Source organism: Ascaphus truei, chromosome 3 (assembly GCF_040206685.1).
Source record: "Ascaphus truei isolate aAscTru1 chromosome 3, aAscTru1.hap1, whole genome shotgun sequence".
NCBI lineage: Eukaryota > Metazoa > Chordata > Amphibia > Anura > Ascaphidae > Ascaphus > Ascaphus truei.
In genome coordinates, this window is record NC_134485.1 from 98,079,711 (window position 1) to 98,104,473 (window position 24,763).

Sequence of the window (24,763 nt, forward strand, 5' to 3'; positions counted from 1 at the left end):
GGCTTAGCCGAGCTGACAGGGCAATGAGAAACCGGTACCGTCAGTCTCACTGGTACGACCTCCCTTATGTACCCAAACCGATCATGTAAGAAATTCATGACAACCGGCATGATTGACTCAAGTTGGCAGTCACTGATTACCTCCAATCTAAAACTAGTGTCAAGGAATTTGTTACTGATTCCCGTATATGCTCCATTATGGCTTATAGGGATATGTATATTCATGGAGAGGGTAGGGTAGAAGTCCGACAGCAAGCTGGTGCCCCTAAGGTGTATTCTATGTGAGTAAATGATTTTGAGGGATGGATAATTCAAAAGCCTGATCCTAAATATTACAAGTAGTGAACCCATACTCTTCATGTTTGAAGAGTTAGAAATATCATTGCTGTAACCAGTGGATGATGTGGGTCATTGCTATCAGTGAATGTATTCTGGTTAATATTGTACCATCATATGTGTAATCTTTTACTACATTGCAGGCTCCCAAGTGATGGATGGTGCATCAAATTAGTTCCAGTGAGGACATGGAATTTTCCACCCAAGGGAGAGTGTAGCCATAGCTAGTCCAGACTGCCTCTCTGCCTCCTGTCACGTAAGTCCTTAGTAGCTACAGGCTGTGGCAGGCTATCCTAAGGGCATAGACCCCCCTCATGCTGAATCTGAGTGACGGGAGTGGTGGTGCACACGGTCTGTGTATAGCCAATAGTGGTGCAGACCTTGTGCCCTTCCCTTCTGGTATCTCAGAGAGGAAGTGCAAAATTATAGGGAGTTCTCTTCCACCCCTCCTAGGGAGATTGTGCTGCTCCTCCTGGACATGCCAGGCAGTCCCTCATGGGCTGACTGAGAGAGAGATCAGAGGCCTCAATGCTATCAGAGAGCCAAGCATCATCCAGAAGTCTGGGACCCAGATCAATCTACTCTGCATTCGCTGTAATACCATCCACTGTGGATGTCTCAATAAAGCATCCCTTTTTATATACCACTGCCTGAGTCTACAGTCTATTGGGCAGGGGTGTAGGAGAAGTCTGCTCTGGTGGGGACTGTCTCTGGGAACCCTGGAGCCCACTAGAGCTGGAGGCGCTGACACCTCTGAGAGGAACCTAAAGATCACCAAAAGCCTGTCCTGTTCCCCACACCATCGCGGACCACTCAGCTCTCCTGGACCCTCACAGGTATGCACACACCACAGACAGCAGTAGCCAGCAGTACATCTTCCAGAGAGGGGGGGAAACAGGGCTAAACCTCGCTTACCTGGCGAGTAGCCGGTGACATGATGATTGCCTCTCTGAAAAGGCCTTACCCGGCGATTTCTTTCAGCTTCAGAGAGAGTTGCCGCCTCTCCCTGTGCATATCTCGCCAGCGATCAAAAGGTTTTAATATAAAATGTAATACTAGTGTAGATGAGCAGGGTATTTCCGGAGCAGAACCGCGTTGATTTGAGGTTCGGGGAATCCCTGCTTCCCGAGATATAGGCCCCGTTATCAAACAAATACAGTATAATAATGGGCAAAATTACTATTATCACATATGGATAATAGTGCATTTGCCCATTATAGAATCAAACATTAGCCAGCCAGCATAAATAAAACGTTCAACTTACCCCTGCCATCATGAATGGTGTCTTCGTCAGCATACTCCAGGTCCATGTCCTCCGATACCAGAAAGAATACAAGACAAAATACCATCTAATGGCCCTTAACCCCTTAGTGGTTAATAACTGCTATAGTAATTAAGGGATTAACCCCCATCCCCCGCTACCCACCCAGAAGGCCTAACCACCCAGCCTGGATCCACTATACCCACTCTGTACCCATTGATTGGCATAGTGGTATATCATACCCATATATTACTTTTTTTCTAAGTTCTCTCTTGCCACTTTATCGGCAGGTTCTCACCACCTTCACACCAACTTTTCCTGGTGGGAGGATTTTCAGAGGAAATCGTCATTTTAGAGTCTCGAATAGCCCCAATAACCTACTCGAGGCTACTAGAATTACTTGAATATGAAAACCTGCCGATAAGTGGCTTATCGCGGCTAGCCTGACGATTTTTTTTTGGAGAAAAAAAATGCCAAAAATGCCTCTTATCGGCCACTTATCGAGGCTTACTGAGTAGCTGTAGGTCTTTTTGGCCACAAGCAATCTCACTAAAGATGAGAAAACAGCACTCAGTACCCTACAGAGTAATAAAAATATAGTTATCAAGGGGGCGGACAAAGGGGGGGCCATTGTGATCCTAGAAAGCAACTCTTATAGAGATGAGGCCCTCAGGCAACTGGGAGATCTCACCTCATATATTAGACTCACAGGAGACCCCACTGAATCTTTTTTGAGAGAACTAAAATTACTACTGGAGCTTGGGCAGATTTTGGGTGTACTTGATCAAAAGGAAATTAATTTTCTATATAAGGAACACCCGGTTATCCCAATTTTTCACCATCTTCGAAGATCCATAAGACTCTGGTCTCCCCTCCTGGGAGGTCAATAGTCTCTAGCATTGGGTCTTCGGGAGATGGTGTTTCCAGATATGTGGATACATACTTGCAGGATTTTGTGCAACATTTACCATCTTATATAAGAGACAGTGGTGATCTCCTTAAACATCTAGAACTGATCAAATGGGAAAATAACTTTCTATGGGTCACACTTGACAAATAACATCTTATCATCACATTATATTAGGTTTCTCCACTCAATTTCATGTTCTTTGCTTGCCATTCTATATCCACTCTATTTACTCACCATCATCAGCTCCCTAAACAAATCAGGATGTTGGTTTGACTATACTGTACATATGTCAAGTGATAGTTTTTATTTACCCCTTCTGGTCGATTAACATCATTTAGAAGAGATTAAGACAGGGGGGTTCTACAAATATGTTTTCTTTGTTAATATATATTTTAAGTTTATTGATTTTAATAATGTTATGTGTTTGTATTTCACAGCACACTATGTGTTCACCCTCTGTGCTGCGCATAATTCTGCGCTCTGGCTTTTCATTCTCCCACCCCGCACTTGGGGTATTCTGTGAGCCTCTGACGCGATGGTTGGTATTGCGCAAGCGCACTCCGCTGATGATCCGGAGCTCACTGTGTCTGCTCCCACTGCGGGGAGGGACTAGTGTCTTGCAGAGCGCAGTTGCGCACGCACTTAGAGCCCCAGTGAGGTATACAGTCAGGGCCATTTGATGACGCGCTCTCCCCACGCCCCACGGCCTCCATTGACATTGAGGACTCTCCCTCAGTTGGTTACTGCGCAAGCGCGTACTACTGGGGGTTGCTAGACCACGCATGTCTCCGGATTGGTAGTTGGGGGCGGAGTTAGTCACTGACGTCTCTGTGTCTGAATATACTGATTAGGTATATACACATCAGAAGAACATTAGCAATCAAAGTGGGTGGATCGCATGTGAGCTGTGAGTATTGGCTGGTTATGTCATTCTGTGTCTATATATATATGTTAATAAAGTTGTGATATGTATACCCTGGTCAGAAAGTACAACTCTGTCTTGTCCTCCTCTCTTGATCTACATGCCCCGCTTTCTCTCTGCCGCCCTCGCCCTTCTAACCCTAGACCCTGGCTAAATTCCCACACGCGCATGCTGCGTTCATCCACTCGTTCCTCTGAACGCCTCTGGAGGAAGTGTCACACTCTCGCAGACTTCCTTCACTACAAATTTATGCTATCCTGTTTCAACTCTGCCCTCTCGCAAGCTAAACAAGTCTACTTTTCTGCACTAATCAACATGCACACGTCTAACCCACGCCGACTGTTCTCTGTCTTTGATACTCTACTCAAACCACCCTCAGCTGCCTCTCCTTCCTCCATCTCCGCTCAGGACTTTGCTGACTATTTTAAGGAAAAGGTGGAATCCATACGGCAGAACATCCCCTCTGTTTCTTCCCCCCATCCTACACCTCTTCCTAACTCTCCTCCTGCCTTCCTTGAGTCTTTTTCCACTGTCTCAGAGGAGGATGTGTCGCTGTTGATCTCCTCTTCTCCCTCTACCACTTGCCCTCTTGACCCCATTCCCTCCCATCTCCTAAAACCTCTAGCTCCTACTATAATCCCTACGCTTACACACATCTTTAACTCCTCCCTCTGCTCTGGAACCTTTCCATCCTCCTTCAAACATGCAACAGTCATACCATTACTCAAAAACAGCAAGCTTGACCCTACCTGTCTTTCTAACTATCGACCTGTCTCCCTCCTGCCTTTTGCCTCTAAACTACTTGAACGTCTTGTATTCTCTCGCTTGCTCCATTTTCTCAACACCTATTCTCTCCTAGACCCTCTACAATCTGGCTTCCGCACTGCTCACTCCACCGAAACAGCCCTCACTAAAATAACTGACGATCTCCATGCTGCCAAAGACAGAGGTCATTACACTCTGCTCATATTACTTGACCTCTCTGCAGCATTTGACACCGTGGACCACCCTCTTCTCCTCCACATTCTCCATACTCTAGGTATTCGGAACAAAGCTCTATCCTTGATCTCATCCTACCTCTCCCATCGTACTTTTAGTGTCTCTTCTGCTAACACCTCCTCCTCCTCCTCCTCTATTGATCTCTCTGTGGAGGTACCCCAGGGCTCTGTCCTGAGACCTCTTCTCTTTTCTCTGTACACACTCTCTCTAGGTGACCTAATAACATCTTTTGGGTTTAATTATCACCTCTATGCCGACGACACACAAATATACTTTTCAACACCTGACCTTACACCTGCTGTACAAACCAAAGTTTCTGAATGTCTCTCTGCTATATCATCCTGGATGGCCCTCCGCCGCCTTAAACTCAACATGGCTAAAACAGAGCTCCTCATACTTCCTCCCAAACCTGGCCCTACTACCTCCTTCCACATTACTGTTGGAACTACAATCATTCACCCAGTAGCCCAAGCACGCTGCCTAGGGGTCACATTCGACACCTCTCTCACATTCGCCCCTCACATTCAAAACATTTCTAAAACTTGTTGCTTTTTCCTCCGCAATATAACTAAGATACGCCCTTTCCTCTGTTGTTCGACTGCTAAAACTCTGACTCAGGCCCTCATTCTCTCCCGTCTTGATTACTGTAACCTCCTGCTGTCCGGCCTTCCTGCCTCTCACCTGTCTCCCCTACAATCTATCCTAAATGCTGCTGCCAGAACACTCTACTCTTTCCTAGATCTGTCTCAGCATCTCCCCTCATGAAATCCCTCTCCTGGCTTCCGATCAAATCCCGCATCTCACACTCCATTCTTCTCCTCACTTTTAAAGCTTTACATTCTTCTGCCCCTCCTTACATCTCATCCCTAATTTCTCGGTATGCACCATCCAGACTCTTGCGTTCTTCTCAAGGATGTCTTTTTTCTACCCCCTTTGTATCTAAAGCCCTCTCCCGCCTTAAACCTTTTTCACTGACTGCCCCACACCTCTGGAATGCCCTTCCCCTCAGTACCCGACTAGCACCCTCTCTATCCACCTTTAAGACCCACCTTAAGACACACTTGCTTAAAGAAGCATATGAATAGCACTGTGGATATTCTAAACACGATACATAATGCTTGGCCCCCTGCAGACGCACTTACCAGAACTCCCTCCTACTGTCTCTGTACGTTCTCCCTACCTACCAATTAGACTGTAAGCTCCTCGGGGCAGGGACTCCTCTTCCGAAATGTTACTTTTATGCCTAAAGCACTTATTCCCATGATCTGTTATTTATATTATCTGTTATTTATTTGATTACCACATGTATTACTACTGTGAAGTGCTATGTACACTAATGGCGCTATATAAATAAAGACATACAATACAATACAATACCTTGAGAAAGCGCTCTGTGAAGCGTGAAACGTTGGTAGGGCTCTCCATTGCCCTGTTTTTCCATGACCAATAAATAATCTTTTAATGGGATACGCACCCTCCTTTCTACTTTTTTGATACCTACAGTAGTGCTCTTCCAGTTCTTCTCCTTCTCTGCTTATCGTGGCTAACCTGACGGTTTTTATTTTGGAGAAAAAAAATGCCGAAAATGCCTTTTATCGGCCACTTATCGAGGCTTACTGAATAGCAGTAGGTCTTTTTGGCGAAAAGGCCTCGATAAGTGACTTATCGAGGCTAACATAGGCCCCATAGTATGGTAGTAGATTTAGGTAAAATTTTGTTTTGTACTTGATGTGGTTAATAATATTATTAGGGAGCGGCAGTAGAAGACGATGTCAGCAGAGGGAAGATGTTGAGACAGCGGGTGGCGGTGGCTTGGCAGTTGCATGCGAAGACATCAGATCGGAGCACAGGCAACGGCAGGGGAAGTACGAGCTGTAACACTGGCACCGGAAGTAAGGCGCCGAAAAGTCAGATGCCTGTCAAATTCCGGTGTTACAGCGCGTACCTCCCCTGCCGTCTCCTGTGCTCCTGCTCCGATCTGATGTTTTCGTCTGCCACAGCCAAGCCACCCGCTGCCTCAACGTCTTCCCTCCGCTAACATTGTCTTTTACTGCCGATCTGCTCCCTGACTCCTGTGCCGCCCCGCTCAAGCTGTGCCCCCACCACTGCCAAGCCTGGTAGTGAAAGAGGGGTGCAAATGTCGGATTTTATTGGTTATCCTGGATAACCAGGACTCTACTGTATTATTTTTTATTTATATGTCTTTTTGTTAAATTATTTTTCTTTTTTTTGTCTGGTATTTTGGCGCCCTATTATTTTTATTTTGTGTCACTCTGGGGTGCGGCCGCACCCCCAGCAGCCCGATAGCTACACCACTGTTTATTTTATTATTTATCTTATTTTTTTTATACAACTGGGGTGCAAATTTTAAGTTTCCCCAGGAAAAAATTATTTGGAAGGGACTGCACCTTGCTTTAATAACCCTTACTAATACTGTACTACGCTTAATATTAACCACTTCTGTGCCAGAAAGGACAACACATTGCATCTTTATGCTCAGCATCCTCTCCTCTGGCAGTGAAGGGGTTAATCTTATTCAGTTTTATTGTGCTGCAGCAGTCTTTCATGCAAGTCTTTAACGCAACATAAAGGAGAAGGATCTGCAAAAGATTAGCGGATATTGGATGTGAAAAACCTCAAATAATAAAAGGGTTAAGAAAGCCTCCCATACACAAAGACACAAAAGAACGTCCTACCCAGGTGAAAGTCCCACCCCCCCCGTGTCCTATGACATTCATATCTCCACCTCTTTGGGCAGTTTCTGGGCTGGAAAAAGAGAGAATCCCACCCTCCCGCTGCCTCTGGGTTGGCCTTTGCATTAAACATGCCCTGCCCCTGTGTCCTCAGCAAAGTGCCAGGCAGGATCTGAAAGAGAAGCAGCACAAAGCAAGAGGCAGTGGCAGCAATTTTAGGAATGGGAGGTGCCATTCTTGAGAGAGACCGCCTCTTCTTGGCTTCTGTCCTTGCCTGAACGAGCTGCGGTTTGAATCTGCAGGGAGGGCAGGGGGAGGCGAAACGGCGGTGTGGTAAAACTGGATAGAGAGAGAGTCCTGTCATTCTGTCATTTCTGTGTTGGTCTTTTTTTTTGCCCGTCGTTTAGGCATTCTCCGTGGTCTTAGAAAAAAACAAACAGAGTGAGAACAAAAAGTGAGGGGTGGGGTGGGGTGGGAGGTAAAGGACAAAAGAAGAAGGAGAAATAAGAAAGAACACCATGCAGCAACTGGAGAGGGAAACACAAATACATTGACTCAGGAAAACAACTCCGGCTAGACTAGCAGAGGGAAGTCAAGTCTTCCCCATTCCTTTCTCTTATTGTGACGTCACCCACTCAGAACCAACCAGGTGGGGACTCTGGGCTGTTCGCATTCAGCTATAGGTCAGTTCAGGTTGGCGTGGGGATTTCTGAGCAGGGCAGTGCGGGAGATGGACCGGAACGTGGTGCTGCTGCTGTTTCCCCGTGTAATTTGTAGCATTGCATTTTCGTGACACTGGATTCCTGTGACTTGTTCATCTCAGTTGTGTCCCGGCCCGAACGACCACATATATATATATTTTTTGTAATTGTGCTGCATCTGTGACCTTGTAGGCGGTGCGTGCTGTTGCTTTTGTGTTTTTTTATGGTGGCTATCCATTGCGCTGGAGAAGGAAGCTGTTGCTGCAGATCACCGTTGAACAGTGCAAGAGGGCAAAGGCAGTGGCATACAGAATTGCACATTGCCAGGCGCAATGAAGGGGGGCAAACCAGGATTGCAAACTGCTAAAGACAAACAGCTATCGGCGCCACCCGGCTGCACTCGGGGCTGCAATTGATCTGTGCTTAGTTATAAACACAACCAACCTCCTCAAACTTTTTTTTTCTCTCATTGGTCTTATACAATTTGTTTGCAAACATTTTTTTGGAGGGGTACACCACAATCCAGGGGTATTGCAGTGAAGGGGTTAGTCGTCTCCTGATCAGATGGTGCTTATTTATCCGCAGTTTCCCTGGAGAAATTGAATCTCGGTTGGATCATTGTCTCATCTCATATACTGTATGTAGACACTCCTATACACTGTATCACTAGATACCTTCCCATGGAGGCGGCTGCAGATGGGTCGGTGAAAGCCAGGTCTGGCTCTAGAAGTACTGGGAAGGGTAGCTGTGATGGGGGAGTTGCTAGCCCCAGCTCAGGTTGCCTTGGGCTATCTGTATGTGGACATGCCTCACCCCCTTGCCCGGAGCTGCAGCCTCAGTACAAGCTGGACGACTTTGACACTGTGGCCACTGTCGGTGAGTTTTACATGCCAGAGTTATATGCTGTTTCACGCTTTCCATTTCGTCCATCGAAATGGCAACAAACTAATGTCATTTTCGGGGGAATAGTTACTAAGTGAACAACAACGATTTGAGTATTATCATAGTTGGCAGCTCTAGGCTGGAAATAGAGCAGCATCTGATGCAGACAAGTACTGTCAATGTGAACCAAGGACCTGCACAGTTAATGTCCTAGGGGAAATTGCCAAAAGTGACAGTATTTAGGTTTCAGCAGCTGTATGGCCTTATTGAAATCATAGGGGGGGGTGTTAAGTGTTGCAAACTGGAGCATTGTTCCAAAAGCAGTGCAATATCGTCAATGTGTCAAGGGGCTTTGGGCTCAATTGTTGTCCCCATTTGCGACGGAAGTGTTTGGGAAGTGTTTAGGGGAGGAGAGAGTCATTGCAATATTATATGAATGTGTCAAAAGTTGCGCCTGTAAATGATGCAGTTTCCCTATGTCTTTACACCAAATAAATGTGTCGGTTAGAAGACGGTAGTTTCTGCTCCAAGGAGATATGCGTCGAATGCAAGACGCAAGATTTGAAAGGATGACACATATGTCACTGTTCACAAATTGACGCAGATGTTTATTGTTTGGCGCAAATGCAAGCGTTTTTCATACAGACCCCCCATAATGTGAAAGCGGTAGAATAAGTTATAGTCGTGCTTTAAACCTGAGACAATGTATCTGTCGCCCATACTGTCTTGTTTGTGTAAAGTTGGTGCAAATAGAATGTATTTTTAACCTGTTTTACCTTTTTTAATATGTGAAGCTAAATCGTTTAACTTGTGTCATGCATGTTTTTTTTTTTTGTGTGACCATTTATATGGAATAATAAAATTAAGTTAGGGGAGTGGTTACTTGATGCACATTATATCTGCCAATTAGTTGCCTTTCTTGACACATTGTTTTACAGCCACTATATAGAGCAATGGTTTCCAACTTTTTTTGGTTAAGGAGCCCTATAATTATATTGTGAAATTCTGCGGCACCTCATCCCTCTCTAATAGCGCATCTGAGATCAGATGCATTGTAAAATCTTTTGCATTTGGTAACATTTTCAAATGATTTGAAACTTGCGTGCAATCTAGGTTGAAAAACAGTGATGTAGAGCAGCTGTGCGCAAACTGGGGAGCGCAAGATTAACTAGGGGGGGCGCGGGCAGTTTTAGATGTCCCACGCTATCCCCCCAGGCATTTAAATTAAATGTCGGGGGACCATGCAAGGCCTCTGCAACCTCTACTTACCAAGGTTCATCCGGCTCCAGGACCTCATCAAATGACGCTGCAGGGTCGTGACGTCACGGTTGCCACGGTAACGTGACATCAAATGACGCCATGGGTCATGTGACATAACACGACCCCGCTGCATCATTTGATACTGCACGAGGTAAGGAGGGGGGTCGTACCAAGGAGGAGAGCAGGCACGGGGGGCGCAGCAAAAAAATTGTGCACGCCCCTGATGTAGAGTCTGCTAAATACACAGCTCCATGTATATTTTCCAAAGTTGCCTAAAAGTGGTCTCAAGTCATACAGTACTTCACAACTGTTTCAGTGTCTGCTGTATAGCAAGCAATAGATAGTCTGGAGTGAGAACAGTGCATGCTGGTTTTAAAAAGGAAGGGGAAGTAGTTCACCCTCTAAAGAAAGGAAAGGGAACTAAGTTGCCCTTACTACGAACACTGCCCTTACTACGAACACTGCCCTTACTTCATGTCTGAAGGTGACTTCAAGTCACAGATCCTGAATTAAAATCTAAAGTCTATTCTTTGTATCATTAAGATTAGAAATGTGCAAAAGATCTTCGCAAATGTCTCAAACGTTGCAAATTTCGCTAACAGTTACATTGTGCAAACATTTTGACAGAATATTCCAATATGCTGAGACAATGACAGTATATGAAGATCATATGACCTTAATTCCGTTTCATTTGACCAAACTTGCAAGCAAGAATGTTGCACATCTGTAAGTGGCATCTTGAGCTAAACATACTATTTCTGTGTTTTCTACTTTAGACCAGGGGGGGCAAACTTTTTTCCCTGCACCCCACTGCCGGCGGTCACCTCACCCCGCGCCCTCCCTAACCCCCACTTACCTCAGCTCCGGCGTCGGCTCCGGCGTCATGATGTCACTTTGCCATAGCAACGTGATGTCACATGACCCGCCGCGTTGCCATGGCGACGCGTGTGGAGCCAAGGAAAGTAAAGGTTTACAGAGGCCCTGCAGCTCCCCCGGCACTTAATTTAAGTGCCTTCGGAAAGCAAGCAGGGCCTCTGTAAACCGCGCGCCCCCCGCAGGCAGTCTCGTGCCCCCCCTGGGGGTCGCGCCCTCAGTTTGCGCACCGCTGCAGTTAGACCATTGTAGTTAGACACTCATCAGTTTCCTCACATGATATAGGGGTAGGAAAAGTTATCTGTGAAGTGTACTGTTTATTGATGTACGATTGTGTGTAGAAATCATCTATGAATTTGACATAAATCCTCTCCTACCAACATGAGCTGTCTGTTTTCAATTAATCAATCACAGTACCAAGTGTGGTTTTGGGTGTATTATGCATATCACCATGATCTTATTTAATGAAGGCATTACATTAACTGGATATTTTAGTTGCCATGTAAGTACAGGAGGGTCTGGTTATAAAGAGTGACGCAATGAAAGACAGGTTTATGCTGACTCTCTAGCAGCACTTGTAAGATTTAAGACTGTGCAGTACAGATTTGTCACAGGCTGCTATGAAACATTTTTTTATGGCAGCAGAGGGATATATTTTGTTTTGAAAACAGGTACAAACTTGTAAAAATGATTAACTCCCCAAAATAACACAATTCAATGCACTTTTCAAAGCCATCTCAAGTGTTTTTTTTTTTGTGTCTGTTTTTATCTCATGCAGCATGTATGTGTAGCAACTCTTGTAGAGTTGCTACACAAATGAACAAATCAGAAATTTTGAGCAAATGCCATTGATTTTACCATTTATATTGGCTTTCGCTAATAAGTTAAAAATTATTTTGGCTTCTTTACTAAGGCTGTGCTTATAGTGCCTGGCGACGCAACGTCGCTCCAAAACAAATACATTGACTCCGTCGCAAGCGCTTATAGTAAGTGCGACGGTGACGGAGCAACCAAAAATGTTGAATCCGGGTAAATTTGATTTTTTGGAGACAGCCGCCACATGTGACTGTCTCTAAACCAATCAGAGAGCGCTACCCTCCCCCTTTGTGACGTCACTGGCCTTGTCACCAGCGACGTCACTTAAAACTGAAATATAACTTTCGCTAGTGGCAATAGCGATGGGTGATGTCATCCGTCACCAACACTATAAGCGTGGCCCTAGAGGTGCATGTATGTATGTATGTATGTCTTTATTTAAATAGCGCCATTAATGTACATAGCGCTTCACAGCAATAATACACGTGACAATTATATAAATAGCAAATAATACATATTACAGATCCATGGGAATAAGTGCTTCAGACATAAATGTGACATTTAGGAAAATGAGTCCCTGCTTCGAATAGCTTACAATCTAATTGGTAGGAAGAACGTACAGAGACAGAAGGAGGGCATTCTGGTAAGTGCGTCTGAAAGCGGCCAAGATTTATGTCTGAGGTGTATAGTATTTTTGCATGCGCTGTTTTGAAAGTGCCTTAAAACATCAAAACATTCAATATCCTACGTGTTTTATGCAGTTCTGTAGTATTATGTAATACTGCATTCAAAAAATAATAACAGAAATAAATTCTGAAAGCAGCATTCTTTAAAAAATGTTTTTTTAGGCCTCGTCCAGGGTGGTGCTGACTGGGCGCGCGCGATCACGCTGGACACGTTGCAACAATGCATGTGGCCTGCGTGAGCGGGCGGGCGCGCCTGCTCGGCGCTCAGCAGCTTGCCGAGCAAGCAAAATTGATTTTGCTGCTCGCAAGCGCGTCACGTGAGTGGTTCGCCAAATGAGGGCGAACCAGCTTCGTTGCCGCGCCCCCAGACGCACACGCACCTAGCCTGCCAGGAATCGCCCGGCCGAGCAGGGTGCAGCGCTGGAGCGCCAGCACATCTGTTTCCACCCTGGACGAGGCCTTAGAGTTATAGATTTGAAGTACGGGGTCTCCGGAGCTGAAATGCGTTAATTTCGGCTTTGGGGACCCTTACTTCTTGAGATACTCACCTCTGTAGAGGTTGCTGGTAGCAGCTTTGGCTCGCCTATGTGGGGCTATCGATATGGTGGGTTTTAAAGCTCCTGTGTCACGCTGACCAATAGGAAGCCGTGACATCATCCCTTGCAGCTACCTATTGACCTGCATGACCAGGCCCTTTAAACCGGCAGAGCTGCTACCGGCACCCCCTACGGAGATCTGTATCACGCGGTCCAGCTCCGAGACACCCTGCTTCATACCTATTTAAAACTATAACAAAAAAAGGTTTTGCTGCTTTAATGCAATTTTTATTGAGTTTTTAATATACTGAGCATCCTTTAGTTGCTATAGCAGGTTTTAGCACACCTCCCCAGCAGAGCAAGATATTTGGCAACAAACAATAAACTGTTGCAATGTTCCCAGAAGGAGATTGGCTGACCTGCAAGCTGTAACAATAGATAATATTATCTTAGTAATATAAGTTTACATTGTTGATGCTGAAGTTACAGTGAATGAAGGTTTGATCGAAACTAAAAGACAGCCATTATGTGAACCCGGAAAAGCGGGATCTTTGCCGATTGATCACGGCAGAACGGATTGATCGTCAGCTTAGGTAATTTAGTTGTCATTTAAGGTAATTAAAGACTCTGTGTGTGTGTGTGTGTATGTACTGCTGCGGCCAAGTTTATTCGAGCATTTGCCCGTTCTTGGCCGCAGCAGTATCCTGGCGCGCGCCGCAGGGTGACGGGCGCGCGCCGAAGCAGCGGAAGAGCGCCCTCCGATCGGGGCGCTCTCCCTACCGCTGCCGGGTCCGCCGGGTCCCCCGGAACCCCCTGCCGCCGTCCCTCGGGGAGCCCTGGGCGCGTGCAGGGGGCGCTGGCACCCGATGATGCGTGACCGCGCATCGGTGATGCGCGGCACGCTGAGGGAGTGCGGCTCGCAAGCCGGGACATTTCCCGGCTTGCGGAATGAGCCGCACTCGGATAAACTGTGTCGGCAGTGTATATATATGTGTGTATATATATATATATATATAGTGAGAGAGAAAAAGGCCCTAAATAAAGCACTCTAGTATTTGTATCAGTACAAATCACATAAGGTTTATTAATGTATTGTCGCAGAACAAAAAAAGTTAAAACAAAGCACATAAATGTTTAAAATACAGCATGGATCCCCTGTTCATTACAAGGCTAAACAATTCCCTCAAAGAAGATGCCCAAGATACATTCAGATAGTATTCTGAAACACCTAACAAAATAAACCTGGTGTGACACCCAACAGACTAAATAGTCACGGCTAAGGCTATGTAATCATCTGCAAAGAGGTCTAATATGCCTACTAACCTTTTGTATATCAGTATTGCTGACCTGAAGAAGAGAGGATAACTCTCGAAAGCTTGTCCTATGACATAAATTGTTAGTCCAATATAAAAGGTATCACCTAATACTGAAGAACTCATTTATTCTGCACTATCGCAACTGGACTAACACGGCTATTTTCTGCTTTATATATATGTCACTAGGAGTGCTGCTGGTAGTGGTACTGTGTCTGGTTTTCTAGATTGTAAACATGTTAAATTAGCTGCCCCCATACTCCTGTTTTTGTTTTAAGCTTCTTCACCCCCCACACCACCCCCTTTTTTTTTTTTTACCAGGAGGGAGGGCCCAGAGATAAATCACTTGAGCCTCAGTTTCTGGGACCCAAAGGTAGTGCATTTCAGCCTCCTCCATGGGAAACAAAAAGACTGTTTAAATCTCTGGGGTCTCATGGGCCAATAGTAATCCACAACGTCATCCGTTGTGACTTTCTATTGCCCCCCCCCCCCGTGGTGGGTTAAGAACCAGGAAGTAATTCAAGAACTGGGGGGCATCCCTGCTGCCGGAAATAACACTATTTGGGGCGTAGCTGTTGCAGCTTTAAGTATGAGGTCAAAGCTTATTTTTTTTTAACTTTATTTTAGAAAGGTTTAAATCAATAGACCTAAAAATGTGCAAAAAGTGTTCTTTAAAAAAAACAAAAAAACCCCTTTCTTTTAAAATAGATATTGCACTGCGGGTGTAAATAAAGAAAGCCGTGTTACTTCCTGCTCCTTAGTATCACAACACTTTGTTTGAAAAAACTGTTTTTTCCCCAAAACCTGGCATTTTGTATCTTTTACTGGCGATATCTTGGTAAATAGAAAGTAGATTCACACAAAAAATACATGACACTAAGTTTGTAAATACAAAGTAGTTGTACTTTTAGTTTGTAAAAGAATGAGTAGTGGTGGTAAATGGAAAAACGAGTGGTTCTTTTAATTATGAAGTGGAAAAAGTAGTGGGATTTTAGGTTTGTATGTAATAATAGTTGTACTCTGCGCCCACTTTGAGTACTAGAAGAAACTGAAAAAATCTTATATTGCTGATAAGGTGTGAAACAGAGATACACACCCTGATCTTAGATACTCTTTCCTCTCATCTTTAAATAATCTAATTTAACGCTCTTGAGAAGCTGTAGGTCTATCTCCTTAGTATGCAAAGAAAGTGCATAACCCACAGGTTCCTATGGAATTTGATTACATGAAGTCAATTTTTTCCTAAACAATTACTATTTTGACTTTTTGTTTCAACACCAATCCATGGCAGCCTTTACCAGCTCTAGAAAAGTTAAGATTTTTTTTGGTGACTTTACTCTTCTTTTTTTTCCTCTCTTTTTTTTTTTTTTTCAAATTCGGTTAATAGCCACCTTCCTTGACCACATAGATTGTGTGTTTCTTTTCTGAGGATGGAGTCATATATAGATATGCCCCAATATATAGATGTAGCCCAGATTATTACTCCCGCTGTCACGTTGCGGCAAGATATTCTGTGATTTTCTGTTGTCACTGCTATTGAATCCCATGGATATCCGTAGATGAAATAAAGTGGGCTACATCTGTACATAAACAAACTATTTCTTCAACGTGCAGATCTCCTCTAAGACAGAGATACAAAGTAGATCTCTACTCACAAGTACATAATGAAGTTCTCCATTTAATGTGAAAGCCAAGGCTGTTCTTGGTTGTCACATTAAATGGAGAACTTCATTATGAACTTCTGAGTAGAGCTCTACATTGTAGCTCTGTCTTAGAGGAGACCTGCACTTTGAAGAAATAGTTTGTCTATGTTGTATTGGCTGCACAAGCAGGATTCTCCTCGCCTGAAACTGTTTCCCCGCACTTTGGAATTGTCTACCTCTGCACATGCAATCTCTACATCGTAGATACCTTACAACCATACAGTATATGTAAAGATTTGGTATCCAATCAACTTTAGGATACCACACAAGCAGTGAAGGTCTTTATTAGGTTAATTTAGGTTCCTTTTACTTACAGCAGCCAGACATGTATTTTTTTCTCTTAGTAGGTGGAGAGCAGGGGATCTTGTGTTTAATTTCAGTTTTGGGGACTTTGTGCTCCTGGAGATACCTCTGTAAGTGATGCAGGTAGCAGCTCCACATGTTTTAAAGATTGTGGTCATATAGGCCAATAGGAAGCCGCAATGGATGATGTCACTGTTTCATATTGGCCCCCGCGACATTTAAGCCGCCATTTCGATAGTCCCACACAGCCCAACCAGAGCTGCTACTGGCAACCCTAAGGCCGAGCTCATGGTGGCGGCATGGGCGTGCGCTACCGTGCGCGCCACCGCATGCACTCCTGCAGCCTCAGCGATGTGTGTACTAGACTGCAGGAGATTGGGGAGGCAATCGGGGACGTGGCGAACGCGTCATGAAGCTGGTTCACCCTCATTGGCTGAACCAGCTCATGTGACACTGACGTCACATGACTGCAGCCCGAAATCACAAATTGACTTGTCTGGCCAAAATGTAGCAGTGTCGAAGCGCTGCGGGCACTTGAGGAACTGCAATAGGAAATCAGGTAAGAGTCCCGAAAGTGCGCGCGCACACAGCAACGCCCCCACCATGAGCTCGGCCTTATGGAGGCAAGTATCTCGGTAAACAGGGGATCCATGGAGCTGAAATGAACACTGTTCATCTCTGGAGACCCCCTGCTTCAAACGTATAATTCTAAAAGCAAAAAATTTAAGAAAAGGAATGCAGGATTGCTGCATTAATGGTTACAAATCAAATTTTATTACAGCTCAAAATTAGAGTGGTATTGAAAAAGTGCAACATTATATCAGGTGGGATTGCTGATAATGCATTCAAAGATGTATAATTTACGTGAATATTTAGAGTACAGCTCAAACTATTTTTCTATATTGATTTACAGCGGGACTGTACAAAGGAAGAGTGATTGCCAATTTTGCTTGCTCCACTCCAATGATTACATCATTTGATTCACAGGTGTTATGCATGCCACTCCTCACAAAAGAAATATCTAGGAAAAGGGAATGTGTAAGAAGAGATAAGGGTTGAAAAGCTACAGATCTTGAGCTTACAATGTTTGCAAACATTTCCAGGATAAATGTAAAAATACGATTTCAAATAAACTTTTCCTGATTTCTTTTCGTTAGTCATCTAGTTTTAACCTATTAAAGATACCAGTGCCATTAATTCTCTTTGGTCCGGCTTGGAACTATGCGCCAGAGCTGAACCACTCTATTTTCAGCTTTGGGGACGCTCCGGATCCCAAGATACTTATAGTTTTCTGTGCTGCTGCTCCCATATGTCAAATCCAACAAGGCCGCTGGTGCTGACCAATGGAAAGCCGCAACTAATGACGTTGCAGCTTCCTATTGGCCCGTGGGACCTGCAAGATTTGGCTACCAATTTCTCGGGGGGAGCTTTTTACTCCTTTGTGTGCCAGAGGAGCTATGGGACAAGCGTGCCCTGGCATGTGATCATGTGACCGCTTTGTCACGGATGATGCAAGGGGAGGAGTCATTCCTCTCTGTTTGTCATCAGTGAAGATTTTCCCCTAAGAAAACAAGCATTTATTTTTGGGACCTTGCTACTACGTCATGGGGCACCAAGGTTTCCAGACCCAATGACCAAATATTTATGTCTTAGAGTTCAACATAGGCATCGAAAACTGTAAATATTTCGGGAACAGTGGGTCAACAGAGCGAGAAATAACACAGTCCTAGTTGTAATTGCGTAACAAATTAAATCCATTAAACCAGAAAGCAACCGGGATTACTACTTTAATTTATGTTGCATTTGATTTAGATGAATGGAAATTTAACGTAACTAATGCAATTCTGTATTGAACATATATAATCAAGAAATAGATGGGCTTGTTCACAATCTTGTTGATTGCCATGGGCACATTCCAATTTTTTTTGTATATGCACTTACTGCTTGTTATAATTAAATAGCTGCGTGAGTAAGTTTCATAGTGTTTTTCATATAAGTTGTGGTATGCTAAATGTAATATAGAAGTAATTTTGGTGTAGCTTTAATCTTTTCAAAGTTCTTCAAACTTAAGTATAATGAATAATGCAGGAGTCACCAATCAAACATATGACTCCTTTGCTGGATACTCCTTTATCTTGGTTGAGTCAGCAAAGTGGTGGGAGTCTTCAGGATGTTATGCTTGATCCAACAACAGGTAGACACTGTAGATCTTATGGAAGGGCTTACGCTATTTGATGACCTCTTGAATGCATTACAATTTAAATTAATCATATAAAATGGGCAATCTTGTCACAGATGCATCACAAACCATTGGCCTGGCGTCATTTAAATTCATGTAGACCAGTGGTTTTCAACTTTTTTTTGGTTAGGGAACTCTATAATTCGATTGTGAAATTCTGGGGAACCACAAACCTCGCACCCCCCCCCACCCTCGTCTCTCGCCCCCCTAACCCCCTGTCTCTCATGTCTCTCCCCCCTCACACTCTCCCCGTTACGCTCCCTCTCCCCCACACTCACTCTCTCCCTCTCTCTTCCACACACACACACACACTCACACAAACACACACGCACAAACACACATTCCAACCTCTCACACACCTCTCTCTAACACACGTCTCTCCCCATCACACTCTCCCCCTTACGCTCCCTCTCTCCCACACTTTCTCCCTTACACTCACTCTCCCCCTCTCTCTTCTATACACACACACCCTCTCACTTACACCCCCCCCACACACTCCCCCTCTCACACACACACACGCGCGTGCACACACACACTCTAACATACACACTCCCCGTCACACAAACACTCACACTCACTTTCCCTCACACACACACACACAGATACACACACTCTCTCTCCCCCTCCCCCATACAAACACACACACACACACACATACACACTCACCACCTCCCCCCCACACATAGACACACACACATACGCTCTCTCCCCCCCCACACACACACAGACAAACACACACAGAGACACACAGACAAACACTCTCTCCCCCACACAGACACACACACACACTTTCTCATCCACACAGACACACACACTGTCTCTTTAAGGGAGCCGGTGCTGAGAGCCTTCATGATGTTTCCTCTCCCTCCTGTCAGCTGGAAGTTGATGGCAGAAGCAGGGAGAGGAAAGAGCAGTGATCGGCGGCTGCTGTTGCTGCTGATGCCGTCTCACTGCTGTGTGAAGGGCCGCAGCGTCGCCGGGCCTGGGACAGCTGGGAGAGTTGTCGTAGCTCTTCTCCCCCCTGGTGGCCACGGAACACCCGAGGGTGCTCATGGAACCCCGGTTGAAAATCACTGCTATAGACCTTATTAAAGAAGGATTGCATATTTTAACACAAATATTTATTAGCACCAATTGATATGTCCACACAAGATTCACACTGATTTCCATTTCATGGTCCTGATTATTAAACCATCATACAACACCTCCTGAACCATTCAAATGATACCTTACAGCATTGCAGGACACCTTCGGGCCCTTTTTAAATTAACAAGTGTCTTCCGGAGCTGTCAGTTGTTATGGAGCAGCACCGCTTTCTAAATACTGTATAACCTTTAAATCAGGTCTAGCTCACTGCTGATAAATGTGTGAAATAAGACATGAAAAAGTTGGTCAACTGAGTGTAAGAGATGTGTGTAGAGGTACATATAATGGAGACCGATTTGGGTGCAATTATATCTTGGCTTTATTGAGCCTGTTCCTTTATCCGGGTAAAACATACACAAATAACAAAATAACAAACCCGTATCCCTTTGTAAGGGATAACTTGCTTCCCAAGACCCTATCTGCAGGAGTGGAGGATATTACCATTACCAGATTATCAACCCAAAGTCTCAGGAGGTACCTTAAACAGGTGGCCCTCCATGTCAGTCTCTGGTAGGTTCATGGGTCCTCTGTGTTCGGGAAATATAGGTCTTTGGGTGTCTGGATATCTTGATCTCTGCATAGCCTTTGTGCTCAAGACAGTGTATGTGTGCAGGCTTCTCTGCTCTCCTTCTGTCAGTCCAAATGTGAGCTAAGGAATCTGTCTCCTGTTTCTCATATAAGGCTTTTCTCCGAGTCCTAATCAGCCAGGTGGAGTCTCGTTAATTGCCTGTGTGCAATTAACCAGCACGCTGCTGGATTTGGAGGCAGTTTCTCTCAAACAGTGATAAGTCCCTGTTACACTTAGGAAAAAGTTCATAGGCAGCTTGATAAAATTAAAGTAAGTTTAAAACCAGAGACATAACATAAAACACAGACAAAGCTCAGTGCACATCCAGAAAAACTTATATACGGTACAGTGCCTAAATATACATGTATAAATAACTAATAAATAAAATGGTCTTTTAGTTTAACATTTTGGCCAAATTGTTGTAAGCCCTTGAGCCAAACTTCACGGCAGACCACGTTCAAGGGTCCCTACACTAATATAAATTCTTAATAACCTGTGCATTGCCAGGAAGAATGATTTATAATAAATCTGTCAATATGAGTTGCAAAAGTTCTAAGTCTGATTGAAGCTTTTATTAACCTGTACATTACCAGGAAAAGCACTCTGTAATAGATTTGTCACAATCACACTGCATGCAGGCAAGTTCCCCTGATAGTTGGAGATGCCATGGAGTGAGCTTTTAACCATTTAAATGTGGGAGGGAGTGTGTATGTTTTAAAATTAAAGTAAGTAAGGCACCTGGACCCGGCAGCATACATTCAAGAGTCCTGAAGGAGTCTTAACTGTAATAGCCAAACCATTACATTTAATATTCAAGGACTGAATTTCCACATGCTCAATACCACAAGATTGGCGTAAAACAGATGTGGTGCCTATATTTAAAGAGGGATCTAGATCACAACAGGGGAATTACAGACCTGTAAGCTTGATATCAATAGTGGAGAAGCTACTTGAAGGTTTAGTATGGGATAATATTCAGGAATACCTATGGAAATCAAAATTATTAGTAATAGTCAGCATGGATTTATGAAGGATAGATCATGCCAAACTGACTGAGTTTTTCTTTGAGGAGAAGTAGAAATTTAGACAAGGGTAATGCAGTTGATATGGTTTATTTAGATTTTGTATTGGCTTTGATGTGCCACACGCGGTTAGTGTACAAAATAAAGCAAATTGAACTCAGTAAAAATATTTGCACCTGGATTGAAAACTGGATGACAGAGAGTTGAATAAATTGAACTTTTTCAGGTTGGGTAAAAGTTGTGAGTGAAGTACCTTAAGGATCGGTTCTGGGACGCCTGCTTTTTAACTTGTTTATTAATGACATTGATGTTGGCATAGAGAGAAATGTCTCCATCTTTGCTGATGACACTAAATTTTGTAAGGTAGTGGAATCAGAGCAGGATGTAAATTCTCTCCAGAAGGACTTGGATAGAATGGAACTTTTGCAGGTAAAGCGCAGAGAAGAGCAACAAAATTAATAAAGGGGATGGATAATCTGAGATATGAAGAGAGGCTAGCTAAATTAGATTTGTTTACATTAGAAAAGAGGCATCTAAGAGGTGGTATGATAACTATATAAAAAATATATTCAAGGACAATACCAGGAGCTTTCAAAAGAACTATTCATCCCAAGGGTAGTAGAAATTATATGGGTCATCCCTTAAGGTTGGCGTAAAAGATTTCACCAGCAACAAAGGAAAGGGTTCTTTACAGTAAGGGCAGTTAAAAGGTGGAATTCATTACCCAATGAAATTGTAATAGCAGATATAATAGATAGCTTTAATAGAAAGATTGGACAACTTTTTTAGAAAGGAAAGGTATACAGGTATTTTTCAAATAAGTAAACATGAGAAGGATGTTGATCCAGGAAGTAATCTGATTGCCAATATTTGGTGTCAGGAAGGAATTTATTTTTCCCCTTATGAGATATCACTAGATGATATTTCACTGGAGCTTTTGGTTTGCCTTCCTCTGGAAAAAGTACAAATATTGGATAAGTATTTGTCGTCTAAATTTAGCATAGGTTGAGCTTGATGGGCGTATGTCTCTTTTAAACCTCATCTACATTATGTAACTATGTAAAGTAATTGGGAACAATGTACAATAGAAATATAGAGCAGGGCTCTTCAAGTTATGGCTGTGGCACAAACTGTCTGCAAAGGACCTTGGAGTGGCCCTTGGTTTGTCTGCTCTGCTAATTTCATTGCAATTGCCCAGGCTTCTAAGTGCAATTTTTTAGACTGAAACTCAATTTTAAGGTTGATTTAATATAAATATATATGATACAGATGTAATAAATGTATCTTAAATTACATTACAATACACCTGTGGCCCTCCTGCTCGTAATCTTTTTCTGATCCGGCCCTTTTGCAAAACTACTTGAAGTGCAGTGCTATAGAGGGAAAGGGTCTAAAGGGGTCTAATGTAAAACGGAGGTAATGAAGGCACAATAAGAGTGAACAAGGCAGGGACTTTGTTATAATACAGCTTAGTAAATATGTCCTAATCATTGGAGGTTATTCATTAAATTGTGATAGTGTCAATGAAGCACTCACTCGGAAACTCCCACTTAGGGCTGGGCAAATCTTAGGAGCCCGACAGAATTGTTAAGGGACATAGGTTGGAGGAGAAGGAAACAGGACTGTCACAGTGTCCCCCCACAGCACACCACACTCCCCCACCCCCACTTTGTGTTTCAGAGTATATCTGTGATGCACTGACTGCACCTTTCCCCCTCCCACCCCCGTCCCAGTATTCACTTGCCTCCCACTCCTTGCTTATTCATTATACTGTGATAGTGCCAATCTTGGGACTATCACAGAAACGCAGGTGAAAGTCAACAGAAAGATATGGGATGGTACTGTGTTAGCCTGTAGAATTGACAAGGGATGCGCAAACTTTTCACCCTGCGCCCCCCTGCATGCTCTCCCCTACTGACCTCGCTCCCCTTTACCTTGTATCAAGTATCAAATTACGCCCCATTGCTATGGCGACGCGTCACCCGAAGCAGTCTTAATCAAGGTAAGTGAGTTGCAGAGGCCTCACACGGTCCCCCGGCATTAAATTGAAATGCTCTGGGGAAGAGCGTGGGGCCTCCACATCCCCCAGTTTGTACACCCCTGGAATAGACAAAGGTATTTTGTATGGTAGAAAGTATACATTTAATAGCTAACCAGTGGTTAGAAAGAGGGCCAGCTTTCAGAATCACAAAGGTCTCTTCTTCAGGCAGATAAATGACATGTTATTTCAGCTTAATTTGTAAACAATCTGCCCGAAGGGAACTTTGTGGTCTTAAAAGCTTGCACTCTTTTAAACCACAAATTTGCAATTAAAAAGGTATAACCTTTTTACTTTTGTCTACACTGTCTTTCATATGGTCTTTTCAGAAGTATATGGATAGCCTCCAACTTGTCACAATGACCAACCTCACCTCAAAGGGGGCGGGGGGTGGATGACTGTATTCTGGCTCCACCCCCACCTCCCGTCAGTGGCTCGGTCTCACTGTGTGTGTCAGCTTGTATCTGTAATGCACTGATACAGACTCTACAGTGTGCATTAAGAGCAGGGGGGGGGGTTGAGAGTACGTTTGGGAGTGAAAGGGCTCAGAGCACTGCTGGTTAAAATCAGGCTGGAGGCATCGTGCAGTAGAAAAAACTTTTATTGCGGCATGACAGCCAAGTTAAAAAGACATAGAAATCCTCTGACGCGTTTCGTCTTGCGACTTTATCAAAGATGATAAACGCGTCAGAGGATTTCTATGTCTTTTTAACTTGGCTGTCATGCCGCAATAAAAGATTTTCTACTGCACGATGCCTCCAGCCTGATTTTAACCAGCAGTGCTCTGAGCCCTTTCACTCGCTTATCTGGATCCTGCCGCCGGGACGGACGCACGCAACAGAGCAGACGGAGTTTCTCCCCCACCACAGCATACCTGAGTCGGAGCAAGTGTGTGAGTATATGCACCTGCCGCCACGGAGAGTCGCTGGGAGTGTGAGGCCCACCCAAGGAGGGACCGCCGGGTGCATCAACAGGGCACCGGACAGGTTAGAAGACCTCTCTCCCCATAGTGACTGTTATCATACGGTGAACTCAGTGTCTGAAGCTGTTACTTTAATATGGACTATATGGCTTTATGGGGATAAGAAACCAGGCTCATTAATAAATATTATACTGGACTAACAACCACGCTATGGTGCAACAATATTAATGTTGCATAACCCTACCAGGTGATTTTTTGGAGCACCCAATTAGGGAATCTTCCCTTTTCTGCTGAGAGTACGTTTGGGCTCCAACTAGCTCTGCCCCCATGCGTCCTCTTCCTGCTGCTCTTTGATTTCACCCCCTTGCCCTCTTCACTGAGCTGTCGGTCATCGCCGCTGTCGTTCCCAGCATGCCAAATCTGGCTTTGATGTCACTGGGGAGCGCCGTTGCAGGTCGCAGCGGTGATTGACAGCTCAGTTATCACTGCGTGCCAGGGGAGGAATTTTAGGCACCAAGCATTTTTCCATCTATGAGTATACCTCACAAAGAATGAATGGCAAAACTTTTCACCAGCATTTCCCCTGGTGATACTCATTTGTATGTGCATTGTACACTTAAAGCAAAAGGATACAT

General features: G+C 44.2%; 1 protein-coding gene across 2 annotated transcripts in view; it reads left to right on the forward strand.

The window, feature by feature from the left end:
• The first annotated feature begins 7,599 nt into the window (after positions 1-7,599).
• The window catches only part of PRKX (protein kinase cAMP-dependent X-linked catalytic subunit), a 155,567-nt gene continuing 138,403 nt past the window's right edge, over positions 7,600-24,763 (forward strand). For both annotated transcript variants that reach the window (XM_075594571.1, XM_075594573.1), the window contains exon 1: positions 7,600-8,697. In XM_075594571.1, coding sequence (XP_075450686.1) covers positions 8,502-8,697 — 196 coding nt within the window. In that variant the 5' untranslated portion in view covers positions 7,600-8,501. The remainder of the gene's footprint in view (positions 8,698-24,763) is intronic.